Genomic DNA, 18,145 nt, shown 5'->3' with positions numbered 1-18,145 from the left:
GACCTTTTTTTTTTTAATCATGATGGTCTTTGCACTTTTATTTTTCATCACACACGTCCAAAATTCAAATTTGGATCGAAAGATGACGTCAGATGCTGAGTTGGACCCGACAGCAGGGCCCACTTTTCAGATTTTGAACCCCTAAGAAGGGCATAATGAACATTTCCAATTTAATATAATTTCTTTTTTCTTTTATTAGAATTTAATCTAATTTCTAATTTTTTTCCTTTCTTTTATGTATTTTCTCTCTCTCCAAAGCCTAAACCAAATCGATCCAATAACTTCTCAATCTTCTTCTCCGTCCTCCTTCAAGCTTGAGATTCAGGCCACCGCACTTCTCAGCAAACTACAATTGGATAAACAAGTGGGTTTTCAGGTTGCAACTTCAGTTGGATAACAACACAAGCATTCAGCAACCTCAACCTTCCATTGAAAATTCTCCAGTTCCCCTTTCACTATGACCAAACCGATCCGGCGACCGTCGAGTCGTCCCTCCACCCATCGATCCCTTTCTGCACAACCTTGAAAGAAATTGAAGTTCTTCCGGGGCCAGATCCATGATCTAATTCAAGAACGAAGCTTTGGGCCAAACCTCATCCAAACCTTCAATTCAATCCCAAATTTTCTTCCACCCAGGTCCGGTATCACCTCATCCAAACCTTCAATTCAACTCGTCTTTGGCTGGGACTCGTAAGGAGGCTGTGGATTGGATGTTGAGGGTCAATACCCTCTCTCTTCTCCGCTTCTCACCGTTTTGACTTTTCTGGGTGGTGGAGGTAGCTTTTGCTTCTCGGAGGCGGAGACGAAATAACGAGGATGCTACCGCCTTCGCTGCTGATATCGGCACCGATGGAGGTCGCGGCTTTCGTGCTAGCCTGGTGGGACGACATCAACGAGTCGACTAAGTGGTAGGACGACATCTTCTAGTCTCTCTGCGCCGCCTACGCCCTCGTCTCCTCCGTCGCTGTGGTCTCTCTCTCTCTTTCTCAGATTTGTTAGGTTTAGTGATTTTGTGCTTTGATTTTCTATGGATTTGAGTAGAGGTTTGGGATCGGAGTTTATCATCCTTTGCCATGTGAATCCAGAAAGAGAGAGAGAAAGGGGTAGAGAGAGCGAGAGAGAGAGAGAGAGAGAGAGAAAGAGGGATGAAGTCTTCGAAGAAGAAGAATATGGGAAACAAGGGTAGATTGGACATTTCGTCTGAACTGAGGGTCCAAGTATGAAAAGTGGGCCCGCATGTCGGGGCCAACTCAGCTTGTGACGTCATCTTTCGATCAAAATTTGAATTTTGGATATGCGTGATGAAAAATAAAAGTGTAAGGACCATCATGATTAAAAAAAAAGGTCAGGGACCAAACTGATGTTTGCCCCAAAGTTCGAGGGGGCAAACTGAATTTAGTCCTTAGAATTATATACAATTATTTGATCACTCACTCTACATTTTATAAGGTATACCTACTCTCGCACACAAATTGGGTATCTAGGGATTTGTAAAATTTAATATTACAAGAGGGCAATAGAAGGAGTGGGTGGCATCCCCCATTGGTTTCATTCTTGATTCATAACTGGAAAATTTTTCTAGTCTTGTCTGTCACATACCTGTATATGATATGACTCTATAAACATAAGCAGTGAACGGTTGGGTGGATAAGAATTCATGTCAAACTTGGTGACTTACATATCTTATATATTAAGTAAAAATATGCATCGGTCATATTATTCGTCATATTGAAATTGAGTTTTCAATTAACTCTGTATCTGTTACAAGTACTGTCTCATTGTCTCAAGGCTCTCCTCAAGTCTCATAATAAAAAAATTAAAGACCAAACGAGGCCTAATAAGTTTGCGGGACCCTTACCTTACCTGTAATCGCATGTTCACTATTTTTTTTTTTGAAATAGAAGTTGAATGCATTAGATCAACAGCCAAGGGCTAAAGTCTATAAAGTTTACATAAGCCATCCGGCAAGAAAATCCGAACTACCTATCTAAACCATAGCGAACTCATTAGAATCTCTGGGACGCTCACATTTAAGCGAGCCGATACAAGAATAGAACAAACCTCGCCTCCTACGGAAAGGAAATCATTCAACTAGCCCTAGCTTGCCAATCACGCAATTGTGGTACAAACTAAACAACTAGAAACGTCATAGAAGCTTGTCCCCACTCACACAGGCTCATACCCAACTGAAAGAAAATTAGTAAATAACTAGCTCCTTCCCTTTCGAGTTGGAGCTCATACCAGCAGCTGCTGCCTTCACCTTACTTGTTTTGGAAGCCTTCTGCACTCGCCCAGCCTCTTGTTCTGCACTTTTCTTTTTCTCCCCATATGGCAGCTTATTCCTACTGCCAACCGGACGACCTCTTTTCCTCTTCCCCCTACTAGAGCTTCCCTCCTCCGGCAAGGAGACCAAACCTAGGTTTTCCGGCTCCAAAGTCAGATTACGCTTGCCTACAGCCAAGCTAAGCTTAAGCTTCTTTGGGGAAATAGTCACTCCCTCCTCAGACCGGCCTCGACGCTTACCGGTAACGCGCTCTGGTGTCATAGCAGTTTCCTGGAGCTCTCTGATCACCACTTGCCTCCGAGGTTTGTTCAAGAAAGAACTCAGAGGAGGTTCCACAACCGGCTGAGGGATAGGGGTCTTAAACACTAGGGTTTTACCAGGAATCAAAAGCCTACCATTCAAGCCCGAGCTGCTGCCTCCCTTCATCCCCGAACTCGACACCGAAGATCCCGGCGGCATCTGCATACCTCCAGTCAAAGTTGTCGGCGGTGCAAGGCCAGTTTGCGATCCCAGTACCGTCCTCTCAGCCCCGTCATCATCCTCCTCCAGCGCCGGCCCCGAGCAAGGCAAACCGACATGCGTCACCAATCCACAGATGGAACACCGACCGAACAATTTGTCATACTTGAAGTTGCAAAGGAACTCAACCTCATCTTCCACCAAATACCATCGTTTAAATGGCAGCGACCTGTTCAGTGGGATTTCCACCCGAATGCGAAGCTTTCCGGCTTTCTTCCTAGTCTTATCAATCTCCTGAAAAGTCCCTAAGTGTATAACCAATCATGGTCATCACTCTTTCAGACCTAAAAGCAGGGGGAATACCTTTCAGTGTTATCCAGTATGAGGCCATGGTCAGAGGAACCTTTTCCACGGCCACCACACCATCATAACATGCCAGCGCCACCGGTGCATGATTTTACCCCCACGGAGCACCCTTCCAGATACGAACTCGGTCCGAAGGATCCGACAAAGTGAACAGAACCCTCTGATCGTCGGCCTCCTCCACCTGCAGGGATCCATTGATCCGCCATGCATTGCGAAACATCCCAAGAAAGGATCGGATCTTATAATCCCGAGCAGTGAGCAACTTTCCCACCATGAAAACCTCTGACTGATCAAACCCTGGCCTTGCGTAGGACGGAGGTAAACTTGTTTCTTTCCTTCAGCAATCACGAGAGATGAAGCTAGCCTTGCGGCCATGGCATCAACGGAACTCATTGTTACGTTGATAGAGAGAACCAAGAACCCTAACCCTAACCCTAGCAGAGAGAAAGGGAGGCGGCTCTAACTAGTAAAGATAAACTATCGCATGCTCACTATGTGTCTTAATCTTTAATTCAATTGGCCATGTTTATTCTTGTTTATGTTTTTGTATGACTTTTTTTTTGTTTTGGCTTCATATTCCCCTACTCCCTAGCTGTTATTTTTTTGTTTAATATAAAATTTTAAATTTTTCAAAAAAAGAAAGTAAATGTCTCATATTGTTAGGTCAAATATAAATTATGTAAATAAGTTAGTTTTTCACAGCAAGCTTAAACGAGTAAGCAAATAAGATATAGGCCATAGACCAAAGATTGGAGGCATATTATTATAAATGTAACCGTAGACTTGGACATTTTCAATATTAAGTTTTTTTTTTTTTTTTTGAGTTGAAGAGGTCAATCTCATTAAGCATTTCAGCAAGCAGTACAATAATGGCCTGCCCATAGGGCCGTCAGAAAAAGCCATTACACAGAGTACACTAAATAAGCACACCCAAAAGAAGTGTACCTCTAAGCACACCCACCTTTTAAACCATGAAGCACTAAAACAAACAATAACCAAACTCCGAATTTAAATAAAACTACCTACGAAGTCTCTTTATCGCTTGTCGATTCTTCCCACTCATGCAGAAGATAAAGTCACCCCACTTACCACAGTTGAGGTAATCACCTTTTCAATAATAAGCTTTTGATTTCACCTATTTTTTAATACACGACACACCTCTTAATTAAACTGTAACATAGACAACGATGGGGCTCCTGACTTGGAAAGCACCATCATCCCACACCAAAGACGCAGATGCTATATTTGATTTCTCAATCGGCCCTTTTACTGTGACAACAAAAGATTTCTTTTGTCCTAGAGATGTGAACGACAACACACTTGGATCCACATTGATTTTGAGTCCCGATGGAGCCAACACTTTAGCTATGTATGTGGAGTTCGATGATCCAACATTAGTGACAGTTCTATGGAAGACCCCATTGACGAATTCCGGATCCTTAATGCAAAGAGTTAAAGAAGGATAGTTCAGATCAATGGCTTTTTCATTATTAGATTTTGATGAGCATGAGCTAGTTTTGTCCCCAGTTACTTGTTCCAATAGATTACCACTGTATCCTTGTGAACACAAAAAATCTACATAGTCTTGTACATCAAGATCGTATATCAAACCAGGATATGGAGCCCTAGAAGGGTTTATTAGGCCAGCTCCGTATGCAAATTCTGCTTGCGGGCTAGTTTTGGCACTCATAGGTTTAGCTGCAAAAGATTGAAAATGCACAAGGATGATTAGGTCATTTCTTTTTTAGTCCGATAACTAGTCCAATATTCATCAACATAACACTACTATCCTACAAGAGATCAAAAACTCTTCTTTGAAAATTATTCAAACCAACCGGTAGTGATGAGAGCTGATTTGATAGCAGCGGGTGACCATTCCGGGTGAAATGATTTGACGTATGCAGCAACGGCTGTAGCATGGGGGCACGCCATTGATGTCCCAGTTTTAAAGTCATATCCAGCTCTACTATCACCACCAGTTGGGGGAACTGCTGCTAGAATGTAAGTTCCTGGAGCCGCTAAATCTGGCTGCAAGGCCACAAGTTAAAAATGTTCTAGATCATCACCTGCAATATCATTCCTCTTGCTAGATTAAGATTTCATTACGATAGAATCAAGCTAGTCACCTTGAGAATGTTGGGATTCATAGGATTTGGACCTCTTGATGAGAAGTAGGGCACGTATGGAGCCAATACATCATTAATCTCTTGACTTTTCCAAATTGTTGCAGTGGGGTTCCTATAAAAATCAAGATTAATTAATATGCATATTGTAATATCCACGGTTAATTAAACTTCTTCTTAGTTCCTTAATTACCCTGTTTGATTTATGTATTTGTAAATGTTGCTATTTTCTTCAAAATCGACATAAGTTGAAGGGATGAAATAAGCGTCACGCGTCTCCTCGGCCAGTTTTTCGCCCGTCAAAATAACTCCGATTGCACCACCCTGTATGGCCCCAACCCCATTCTCGAGCGCATCCTTAGTGGGGCCTTTATCACAAAGCACAATTTTACCTTTGACCAATTCTTTTTCTAAGCTATTTGGGGAACAATACCTGTAATTGATTTAGTAACATCAAATATTAAACAGGATACTTCATATGCAGTTTTGCAAATGGTCACTTTTCAATGACGTAAAATCTAAAACATGATGTGTGGATGATAACTAGGGTCAGCTTCAACATATTGAACACTAATAACCAATTAAGTTAGAAACAATATTTACCCGAGTTTTTTTCTTTTCTTGAGTAAAGAATATATACCCGAGCTTAATAAGTCTTTAATGGATGTTGTCCTAATTAAAAGATGAATACCTGGACATAGTCTCGTTACCACCTTCTGTTTTATTGGGTGCGTCTCCACCATAAATTAAAAGATAGAATTTACCCTTGAGGTCATATTCATTAGGTGAAATTCCCTGGCAGTTAATAAACAAACAAAAGTTACTATTTATAAATGTAGAGAAGTACTAATTAATTATGAATAGCAATTGCAAAGCTATATATCTATACTATTATTAAGAGAAGAGAGCTTGCTCTCCAAAACTGATTTTTTTTACCAATTTAACCTTTATGTATTAAAAAACCATGAAATATATTAATCAATAGGGATAATATGGTAAATTATAAAATAAAATATAAAAAAATAAATAAAAAGCAGAAAATGTGGTAGTTGTACGAGAAGTTTTTCCATTATCTTTAACTTATCTCCACACACATAGTGGGTGGGCCTTACTAGTTTATTAATTACCTCATAGATTTTACCGTTACCCAATTGAAGCTTGGTGATGAACTGGCGATTTATGGTGGTAGCAGCCACAGAAAGATCCCATGGTGCAAAGTTTGTCACAGATTTTTTTTTTGGACCTTCGTTACCAGCGGACATCGAAGACAGTATCCCATTTTTTATGGCATGAAATGACCCAATTACATGTGTGTCATGCAAAAAATCATTTGGAACTTCGCCTCCGATGGAAGCAGTGATGATGTCGACACCATCAGCAATGGCATCATCGAATGCCCTTAAAATGTCAGCGTCATCACAGTTATCCTCCCAGCATACTTTGTACACCGCAATATGTGCTGATGGCACTCCTCCTCTTGCTGTTCCCAACCCTAAACCATTTCGGCTCGCATTTCTCACTAAATTCCCAGCTACTGTTGATGCGCAGTGGGTTCCATGACCAATTGAATCTCTTGGAGACTCAATCTCTCCTTCTTTGAAGGGTCGAGGATGATGGTAATACCGTGCTCCAATGATTTTACTGTCAAGATAATAAACTAAATTCATATTAGCACAAAGGCTCATTTATTTACATGCATGTTAGGTACGGTGATCGTCTTATATGGATCAATTTGTTGGCATACTTGTTACAAGTAAAGTTCTCATTGCCTTGACATATGCCTTTCCATTTCTTAGGTGGAGGACCAAAACCAACATCACTAAAGCTGTCCGACTCTGGCCAAATTCCACTATCGATCACACCAATGATGATCTCCCTTTCAAGGGGGCCTGTCTCCACCGTTTGTGGAAACCCAAGGAAGTCCCATGACTTTGTTGTTTTGTAGCTCTTCTTTTTGCTTGGGAAGATAGACACTACACCATCCATTCCTGTATACATACATTCGATGTAAATTTTAACACATGCTTACATTAATTATAATATTTATATGTATGTACACTACCCTATCCATTCCCGTACAAGTACCAGTAATATTTATTCAAGGCAAATGTAGGGTTGCAGGAGTACCAGCTAGTTTTTGTGCTTCTTGTTCTGTGAGCATTGCAGCAAATCCATGGAAACTTCTCTTGTAGCTGTGAAGAAGCAGAGCTTCATGTGAAATATCATTATTAATGTTGTTGTCAACTACGTCTCGTAGAATATTCACATGAAGATCAGGTGTTACTGGCACCCCGTTCTTTGGCTTGTCGCCCATATACACAATATAAGCCTGCATCCAATTGCAATATCGATTAAATTTTAAGTGATACAAAGTTTTGCAAGATCGACGCAAAGTGATCTTACTAAATCTTTACATATCAAATGTACAAGCTAATGTTAGTTAATTTGGCTGAATATGACTAATAGAACTTGGGAGATATACCTTTCGGGCATCCCGAGCAACTGATTGAGTAGCATCAATGAGAAGTAGAATATTGGCAATGAGGCTGAGAAGGAGTAGCCATCGAAGAGGCATACTTGTACTCTATGTATGATGCTACTTGAGCCTACAAATGAGAGTGCTCTCATCCAAGAAGTTCAACATATATTTATAGCAGGATTTGAAAATTTTCATGTAAGCTAGGTAGCCTCTTTTACAGTTCTGGACGCGTGTAATGATTTCAAAACAATAGTAAATGTCTTGGATAATAACAAGCGGTTCTTAATGCAAAAGTGTTGCAACATAACTTTTGAATAGTTGACCATTTTCTATCCACAGATAACAAAGATTGAAGTTTAAAAGAGAACAGTTCATAAGATGGAGAGAAATTTGCGTTTATTGAGAGCTGATAGGTTTAACATATAATAAGCTAGCTTTTGGAACCAACAAACAAATATATGATTTACTTAAAGAAAGAAGAAAAAGCTCGTAGGTGTAGCTATGGTATTTTCATATTTGTCTTATATATTAATTTTATATCTAATTAAATCAAAATCACATATGTAGATGGATAGATGTTTTCCGCCTTATTACTGTAATAATTTTTTCAACCTAATCCTCTGACATCCTAGCAATCTAGCTATTGTTTATATCTACCTCGTGATGAAAAACAAAGAATATGAATGTTTTACGTCTATGTCATTTATCATTACATCCATAGCTAAATAAATCAATCTACAATCTTATCATGAAGCGATTGAAAATCGGGGTCAGTGTTGGCATTTAGTTTGTTGTCTAATATATGAACTAATAAGGAGCTAACAACAATGCCTAACGAAAGAGTGACAAACATGTGCAACAAAACCTGGCCGGTCTGTAAGGCGTACAGAGAGTTGACAAACATGAGAGATATTTGGGTTTACCTACCTACGTGGGGAGAACAAAGACAGCAGCTTTCAGCTATCTGAAGGAAACATTAACTAAAAAGGTGGTTAGTTGGAGAGCAAAGTTGCTAAGTGGAGCAGGTAAGGAAATACTGATCAAAGCAGTGGCACAGACAGTCCCAAATTATGTGATGAACTGCTATAAGTTACCTATTGGTTTATGTGAAGATCTTCAGCAGCTATGTGCAGGATTCTGGTGGGGTGACTCCGAAGAAAAACAGAAGATTCACTGGAGATCTTGGGATAGACTGTGTGTACCCAAGAATGAAGGTGGAATGGGATTCAAAAATTTGCATTGGTTCAACCTAGGTATGCTAGCGAAACAAGGTTGGAGGATAGTTGTCACGCCCCAAATTTTGAATAATCAATTCAAATCCGAAACATGATTAACATCAATACAAATAACGTCCTGAATTTTTTTCTCACAAACAACCACACTTCACACCTCTCAATATTACAAAAACCAATCTTCAATTTACTTATTACATCACACTCTCACAACTTAATTTACAATACTCAAAAGAGCATAATAAACCTCACAATATAAATCCAGATTTACCCAATGCAATTTCTCTAAGCAGCTCGATCACCTTCCCGATTCGCCTGACCTGTAGGATTACCCGCTACACCGTTTGAATAGTGTACCGGGATTGCAACAATACAAACCCGGTAAGCTTTTTGCAAAGCTCGTATGAGTAAATGAAAGGATTGCACGATTTAAAGTAACACAATCAACTCAAGCACATTTTAATTTTGTTTTGCATAAGAATTGAAGTGTACAACATCACTTCAAGCATCAATCAACTCACATCTCATCATGACTACTCAATAATAAACAACTTCTTACTCAATATATACTCACAGGCTTATGATTTATTTATATAAATCATCCCATGCAGTATATTATACTTACAGGCTTATGATTAAATATATTAATCACCCCATTCAGTATATCATACTTACAGGCTTATGATTAATTATATTAATCACCCCATTCAGTATGTCATGTCATACCCAAGGGCATATGATAACTCGTTTATCCCCCAAGCAGTATGACGGCAGACAGACTAGAGCTCTAACTGTATCGTAAAGTGTCACCTGGGCCAAGGTTCACCTTACGAATGACTGCTTTTCTCAATTCACTCGACTCTTCATTTAATTCATCTCAACGACTCAACTATCGCACTTTACTCAATTACCCATTATCATAGACAACACAACATCTAAGATAAATCACATATTCCAAGGGTAATGCTCAAAATATAACTCAGTAAATCACACCATCCAATATATATTCCACGTAAATATATATATACGTAGTCACCCACACAAGAGTGACCACTAATACCAACTATAGTTCACATGCAATAAAATCTAGAAATTCATTTTTATAGTTTAAATACATTTTACTTACCTATGGACCGTAGTCGATCAAGTCCATATAATTTAAAACAAATATTTATTTTAGTAAAACAATTTCCACAATTTCTCAATTAAATAAAATCACCGAATTTCGGTTCGTGAATGAACCATGTGCGATTTACTCACCTCGATATTCCCGCTGCGTCTTCAATTCAACACAATACACACCGAAATCGTTCACCCAAGGGAGACCGTCAATCACCTAATCACACATGACCTTAACTTAGCCAATAGCTCAAAAACATACTCAAACGACAATCCAACGGTCGGATCGAAATTAAATGATGATCCAACGGTCGGATCCTCACGGATCGCCTTTAGGATCACCCCCCAAAAATCATCACGAAGATCCAACGGTCAGATCTTCCTGAATCGTCCTTACTAACATCTTCACAAATTTATACAAAAATCCGACGGACGGATTCTCACGAATCGCCTCCCTAATCACCGTTTTGCATTTATACGAAGATCCAACGGTCGGATCTTCGCCCATGACCACACAAAGCCACTGGGACAGTCATAAGATCATCGTATCAAAACTACAAGTCCATCTGACGGTCCTAACTTCACATATCACAAATCTAACGATCGAAATCGATCGAAACTTAAAAATTCATAACTTCATCATACGATATCCAAAAATTATGAATTATATATGCAAACGATCGTATCGACACGTAGAACACAAAAATGGACAGAAACTGTCCTTGGGGTGTCCGGAGGTCGCCGGAAACCACCATCACAGTGGCGGCACCGCCACCCATCCAAAGTCAAAATTAGACAAAACTCCCAACATCAAAGTCCTTCAACTCAACTCCAATTTCACTTTTCATAACTACACCAAGTCAGATTATAAGCCAAAAAGTAGAATTTTACCTCGCAAGTTTTGAAACCCGAAGAACCCTAGTTTCCCAATCTTCAAAATTCGATCACCCCGGATCAAATCGCTGCAAGCCTTCTTGGGGATAGCTTCTACTTCCTCTGGGCTAGAAAAGCCCTCAAAGAACTCGAGCTATAGTGGCCGGAGCTGGGAGAACCAAGGTGGCGAAGGAAGAAGATTTCCAGCTCGGCTGTGCGGCTTCTCGGTCTTCTAGCGGCCACCACGATGGTTATCTCAAGTCGATGTCTTCTGGAAAGTTGTAGAAAACTTCACGGTGAGAAAAATTGCTTTTGGAATCAGGTCGATCGGAGGCCTGTAGAGGAAGATATGGCCAGACAAAGTAGAGCCCAGAAAAAGTGGGGAAGAGCGATTTCGTCTCCGACGAGGCTCTCTTCTCGACCTTGTAGAGCCTCATACAGCTCGTATTTCACTTCGATTTCTTCTACAAACTCGTAAAGGGGGTCGAGACCAGAAAAACCCACTTTGTTTCACATCAATCGGTGGCCGGATGAGGAAGAACGAAGGTGACGAAGGGAGGGGGTCGCGGCTGGGCTCGGGAGAGAAATGGGGAGAAATTTCTGGAGTTCCAGAAATTCTGTCCTCATTTGCAATATTCGGATTTTTTTTTCATATTTATAGAAAATCCCAATTTTCAAATATTCGTAACTTATTCATACGAACTCCGAATATTACGTTCCATATGTCCACGAACTCGTATCGACGCGCTCTACAACTTTCATGAAGAAAGTTTTCCCAATTTCCCAATGTATAAAAAGTCAACTCCTTTGACCCCCCTAAAACGTTCAGTTTTCAAAATAAAATCGTTCGAACTAATTCCACACTCCTCTAAGCTTCGTACTCGTGTCCACGACCACGAAATCATTTCCAAAACGTCATCGGAAATTAACTTGAATTTTTCGGGTATTACAATAGTGAAGAATCCAAACTCACTTATAGCAAGATTATACAAAGCTATCTATTTTTCCAATGGAGATTTTTTACATGCAGCGCTAGGAGACCAACCTTCTTTCCCATGGAGAAGCATTTGGGAGGGTAGAGCAGTATTAGTACAAGGTCTGAGATGGCAAGTAGGCAATGGTCAGAATATTGATATATGGAGGGATCGATGGTTGCCGGACTCTTATCCTTGCTGCCCTATATCACCCCAACCAAGAGATACTCCTACACGGGTATGTGAGTTAATATGTTCACAAACTATGTGCTGGGATGTAGCAAAAATCGAGCAATGGTTCTCACCAACAGACCGGGACTTAATTCTACAAATACCAATTAGTAGAAGGGCTCCAAGAGATCAGTTGATTTGGCATTTTCATAAGAGAGGATTATTCACCACCAAAAGTGCATACTATGTGGCTCGAGACATGGCATTGGGGCTAGTCTTAGCTCCCCCACGAATCCCAGACGTCTATACTAAAGTATGGACAGCTATTTGGCAAGCCAAAGTTCCAAACAAGGTAGCATTGCAGGTTTGGAGATCATGTGAGAATGTTCTGCCTAATCGAATTTGTTTGAGCTCCAAAGGATACATGGGTGATGTAATGTGTCCAATGTGTACAGTTGAGGCCGAGGACAACATGCATGTCTTTGTTCGATGCAGCTATGCTCAAGAAGTGTGGAGTGCAGCCAATATACCATTGCCTCCTCCGATTATTACTGAGTTTAAGGATTGGCTGCTATACTTGGTGAATAATAGTGGAAAGGAGACTTTCAGCAAAGCTATGATGATCATCTGGGGTATATGGAAGAATAGAAACACAAAGGTATGGGAAGACAATAAGCAACATCCACATGATGTGGTGTTGATGACTATGGGATGGCTGGAAGATTTTGTGAAAGCAAACAGTCATGAGCAACAACACTCCACAAGAAGTAAGGGCTGGACGAAACCACCAGAGGGATGGCTAAAATGCAATATTGATGGAGCTTTCAAAGCTCAATTGGGGCAGAGTGGAGCAGGTATAGTGTTCCGCGACTCAAGAGGGCAGTTTAGAGCAGCCTCAGCCAGTCCGCTGCTGAACATTACAACACCATTCCATGCGGAGCTGCAGGCCATGTCCGAGGCAATAAAAATGGCCACCGACCTGAGCTATACTCGGGTTATTTTTGAAACAGATTGTTCTATACTAGCAGCTGCACTGAAACAAGAAGAAGGCGACTATTCTATGCATGGCTTTCTGATTGAAGACGTCAAAGCTCTTCTGCAATCTCAGGTGGAGTTCAAAGTAAACTTTGCTTCCCGTGAGGCGAACAAGGTAGCACATAAAATAGCTAGTATAGCTTGTAATTAATAATGTAAGCCAAACCTGGTTTGGTTCTGCTCCCGAATGCATAAGGGATGACATCTTAAGCGAGTGTACTCGTTGATTTGTTTCAATAAAATTAACTTTCAAAAAAAAAAAAAACAATGCCTAACGAAAATTATTAGGCAAACAAATCAACAAATAGACTTGATTGTAGAAACGAACATCCTTGATGGGTACATTTCAATAATTTTCACTTTTCAAGCAAAGGCTCATCATATTCATACTGTCATGCATGCATATAGATTTTACTCAATGGGTGCATCACCGGATGAAGTATTACCCCAGCTAACAACCTCTTAAAATGCCATCAATGGAGTGGGAGAATATGCTTTCCAATGTATCTTTCACATACCATGTAGAAGTAGAAGCAACAGGTCATGATCTCGGACGTGTGTACGATGACGTATTCCATCATCTTTCTTTTCTTTCGGACTCTCCATTGCCAAGCGAACACAGTGGCACATCAATTCGCTCGTTATGCTCTCTTTCATAGTTTCATGGCCAGTAAGCTTCGTGGGGTGTTGTACCCGGCCCCTAATTTTACTTCCGTATGTAATCGAACTAGATTATAATCCTTCTGGTACTTCAGCTTAATATAGTTTGACATCTTTTCTCAAAAAAGAAGCCGTATATATTTAACCGAGGTACATCAATATTTTCCTATCTATGAAGTTATGAACAGAAACAAAACATAAAATACAAGGAGAAATTTTGGACCAGTTATTTGCTACACAAGGTCAAGAGGGCCTCTCTAACCGGTGAAAAGCTAAGGGTATGTTATAGAAAGGGAAGGCAGAGAGTACTTGGAATGGCGAAGAGAGGCGGCTCGGCAGGGAAAGAATGGGATATGGTCATCAAGGATATATGACTTTTTTATTGGCTGTCCACTCCGAATTTATGGAATCTAAATCATCTCGGTTGATAACAAGAGTTCGAATTTTAATTAGCGTTCGTTCTTTAGGAAAATGAAATGTGAGTAAAACAATAACCAAAATATCATATGAGATTCTTGATTGATTATCATGTGTCGGTTGTGGACAAATCTCTAATTGTTGATAATCAGTCGACATATTCAACAAGTGTATAATTATATGGACCTAACCGTACGTCTTTCCAAGTTCGTTTGTTCTAAGTCGAACAGTACTTTTCCCAGGACTGATCTTGTTTGGTTCACTTTGGTTTGATTGGTGCTATATATGAGCATCAATAACGACGTGTTGGTTCATGTGAGGTATCTAGTACACCTTGTCGTCCAATTGGTCGTTTACACAAACACTCCGAGTTCCGCTCGTGAAAGGCCGTTTTAAGTGCATTTTCATCCGTTTTCTGTTTCTTCTCATTGGCTTCGAAAAATACCTCCTTTTTCTTCTTCTTCTTCTTCTTCTCTTCTCTCTTCTCCGTTTCCTCAAATCTCTTCAATGCAATAACATCGCCAACAAAACAGAGCTTTCAAATCCCAATAATCATTCTTTATCACCATTCTGCACACCATTGTTTTATGGTTAGTCTCCCTTCTTCTGTATCGATCACTCTCCATTTTTATCTAGGAAAAACTTATTGACACTAAAAATGTTGGTATAGGAAAATGCTTTTTTGATTCTTGTTTTATGATTGTTAATGGCATTTCTTTTTCTTGGTATTTATGGGCGAATTGCATCTGGCAGGTCTGGGGTGGTGTAAGGAGTAGAACATATGGCGTACAAGGTCGATCACGAATATGATTACCTCTTCAAGATTGTGTTGATTGGAGATTCGGGTGTCGGAAAGTCCAACATTCTTTCCAGGTTTACGAGGAATGAGTTTTGTTTGGAGTCCAAGTCCACCATCGGAGTTGAATTTGCAACCAGGACATTACAGGTTGGTTTGCTCTAGAGTTGAAATTAAGTTCCAATTTCCTGCATTTTAATGTGTTTGAACATCAATGTTGGTATATGATTGATCAGGTTTTTCTATTTTGACTAGAAAACAATGTTGGAGTATAGTTTGGTTATTTCTTGTCCACGGGGAATATGGTTTAGACTTCTATGTATTGGTGTGATGGTATTAGTTTTTAGGATTTGGTCAAGAGTTTTGGGTCTAAAAGAAGTTGTAGAGGTATTACGAGCATGTCTATGTTAAGAACAGTTGTTTCAAAGAGACCTAGAACCAAAGGGTGTGATAAGGCATTGATGATTGAGAAACTTAGAGCACGAGGGTGTGTCAGGCTGTAAGGTTAGGTTGAGGTTAGGAAGTATGGGAAATCCTTCAAATTTTTAGTTGAGAAATCCATGAATTAGAATCGTACAAATCCCTTTTGATCATTCCAAATTGATTGAAATCAACACAAATGAAATGCAAGACAGATGGAAAAAGCAAACAAATACAAATTTTGGTTGATAGAAGATTTTTTTATCTCCCTCTACTGTGGACACAGGCAAAGTTCCCACACTAGGTGGTTGTTGTTCTTAGATGTCTTATATGAAAAGAAAGTCCCTTGGTGGTATTTCTAGATGACTAGCCTTATGATTCAGGTAAAGTCCTTGCCTGCCGTTCTGTTTTGTACTTACCTTGTTTGGTAGCATTTGAACCTTTTGAACCTAAATTACACAAACTGTACCCAATTATGATACTACCATATCTTAACTTCAAGATATAACGTAAGTGCTTGGTGTCAAGGTTGTGTGTAGGTTATGTATGGTGTTCTCTTATGATGAAAGGTAGAAACCGTGTATGACATGCAACTTTAAGGCAGTAACTGCACAATGATATTTGATAAGTCATTCTAAATTCCCCATCTTCATAAAACAGGTCCTTTACTAGATAAGAACAGTTGAAACCAAAGCAATAACCAATGTTAACATTCCATAAGTAGTAGCATGCCTCTTCTCATCAGTGGCCTGGTGTATACTTTCCATCTTAAGATACTTGGTATTTACAGCAAATTTATGATGTTATTCTAATGTAGGTAGAGGGGAAGACAGTGAAAGCACAAATATGGGACACAGCAGGTCAAGAGAGGTACCGAGCCATAACCAGTGCTTACTACAGAGGTGCTGTTGGTGCTCTATTGGTCTATGACATAACCAAAAGGCAAACATTTGACAATGTGACGCGGTGGCTACGCGAACTCAGAGACCATGCAGACTCAAATATTGTCATTATGATGGCCGGTAATAAATCTGACCTCAATCACCTGAGAGCTGTCCCAGGAGAAGATGCTCAACTCTTGGCTGAGAAGGAAGGTCTCTCATTTTTAGAAACTTCAGCATTGGAGGCCTTTAATGTTGAGAATGCATTTCAGACTATTTTGTTGGATATTTACCACATAATAAGCAAGAAGGCACTAGCAGCACAGGAGGCAGCTTCGACCACTGGACTTCCTCAAGGAACTACCATCAATGTTGCAAATCTATCGGGTGACATGAATAAGAAAACTTGTTGCTCTAACTAAGAACATCTAACTATAAAAGGAAAAGCAAAAGTAGGCATATACAATTTTGGTTTTTTGACAGGAAGGGGGATACATTCTAGCTTCTTTTCATGCATTTACTTCTAGAGGCCAAAGAGAAAGAGCAGAGCTGGTTTTAGTTGACCATAGTAGAAGAAGTACACGACACCCTTCGGCTGTCTCTAATGTTTTGCACTGGTACCTGGAAGTATGGGAGGCTAATCAGGGTCTCTCTCAGTATAGGCAAAGATTAGATGAAACAAGCACTGTAAGTATAGTTTCATATTATTGTTACTTTTTCTTCTTGTATTTCTCCTTTTATTATTGTGAATTTGTACTTGATTGATACTGGAATAAATTTTTCCATGTATATACTATTTTTTAGTTTGTACTTTTTCTTTACCAAGAAAATAAAACTAAAAGATAGAGATTTAAGCTTATTCATATCACTCTGTAACACACAACCAAACATAGGCTAAGGATTTGATGATTAAACAACTCAAATAGAAATGGTTGTATTAAGGAGGGCATTATCTGAGTCAAAATAGTTGATGAAACTGCTTCAAAGCTTCTCCAGTTAATCCTGATAAAGAATCCCAAACACTTGGTATAACAAAGGCAAAAGTATATTGTTAACATCATTACAATTGCAGATTCCAAACTTTTTTTGGTTCTTGCTCACAATCTACCCAAGCACTTATACCTCCCAGGAAGACCTTCAAATCCTAGCTAGACATCAATCATTTATATGCCTCAACAGAGAGTCCACCACAAAGTTTGAGTTGACCATAACAAATCAAGGCTTGTGAAAACCCTCTTTCCTTTTGAAACTATTCTCTTTATATGATGGAAAAGGAGAAGGAGAAAAACGAAAGCAGAGGAGGCAAACTTCGTTTATGTATCTAACCACTATAATAACAATGTTTTGCTTTAATTGGTTAGGCCAGCTATGCTTAGAACAAACTCAAGAAGCTTCTTAAGAATCAACAGAGAAAAGGCACAACTTTTAATTCTACACTGAGTGGCTGTGGAAGCTAAGAATATGAAGCTGCTCTGTGGTAGGAGATCAATTTAATACTATACTTTAATACTTATACTGTTTAATATGTAGGATTACTGGTTGAACTTTAATTAAAAAATTAACAATACATGGGAATCATATCCGTTAACATATCAATGGTTTTAGCATTATGAGATTTGTATTCTTTCCAAAGCATCTGAGGCTGGAAGAATCCGGTCTTTGTTCAAACAGCATCGTAGTGTTTTTTTTTTTTTTTTTTGTTAAATTATTGTAAGGTCTCAAGCTTTTTCAAACATTCACTGGTAGCTATAAAAGCCTAGTACTGTCTCTGAAAAGAGATTAAAAAATAGATTAGTTCTGTAAATAGTTAGCAGTAACCAGTTTTCCTAATGCTCATGGTTTTATGGGACGATCTT

At 39.5% G+C, this 18,145-nt stretch overlaps 2 protein-coding genes and 1 long non-coding RNA gene across 3 annotated transcripts; 1 reads left to right on the top strand and 2 right to left on the bottom strand.

Annotated features, from left to right (window-relative positions):
- Window positions 1–3,847: 3,847 nt before the first annotated feature.
- LOC133715703 (cucumisin-like) lies at window positions 3,848–7,864 on the bottom strand. The gene is made up of 9 exons (XM_062142322.1): window positions 7,715–7,864; window positions 7,360–7,561; window positions 6,977–7,220; window positions 6,360–6,873; window positions 5,924–6,027; window positions 5,426–5,665; window positions 5,236–5,347; window positions 4,945–5,137; window positions 3,848–4,807 (listed from the first exon to the last, which is right to left on the bottom strand). Exons 1-9 carry the CDS (start codon window positions 7,805–7,807, stop codon window positions 4,275–4,277), a joined length of 2,235 nt encoding a protein of 744 aa, XP_061998306.1. The 5' UTR covers window positions 7,808–7,864; the 3' UTR covers window positions 3,848–4,274.
- Window positions 7,865–8,785: 921 nt separating this feature from the next.
- LOC133715707 (uncharacterized) lies at window positions 8,786–11,774 on the bottom strand. Its single transcript, XR_009849186.1, has 3 exons — window positions 10,954–11,774; window positions 10,204–10,279; window positions 8,786–9,278 (listed from the first exon to the last, which is right to left on the bottom strand). It is a non-coding gene; the product is annotated as an uncharacterized LOC133715707 (long non-coding RNA).
- Window positions 11,775–14,619: 2,845 nt separating this feature from the next.
- Window positions 14,620–17,097, top strand: LOC133715706 (ras-related protein Rab2BV-like). The gene is made up of 3 exons (XM_062142324.1): window positions 14,620–14,782; window positions 14,946–15,138; window positions 16,226–17,097. Exons 2-3 carry the CDS (start codon window positions 14,974–14,976, stop codon window positions 16,709–16,711), a joined length of 651 nt encoding a protein of 216 aa, XP_061998308.1. The 5' UTR covers window positions 14,620–14,782; window positions 14,946–14,973; the 3' UTR covers window positions 16,712–17,097.
- The last annotated feature ends 1,048 nt before the right edge of the window (window positions 17,098–18,145 follow it).

This window comes from Rosa rugosa, chromosome 6 (assembly GCF_958449725.1).
Source record: "Rosa rugosa chromosome 6, drRosRugo1.1, whole genome shotgun sequence".
Lineage (NCBI taxonomy): Eukaryota > Viridiplantae > Streptophyta > Magnoliopsida > Rosales > Rosaceae > Rosa > Rosa rugosa.
Note: the sequence above shows the minus strand (reverse complement) of the source record. Positions and strands in the feature narration are given on the sequence as shown.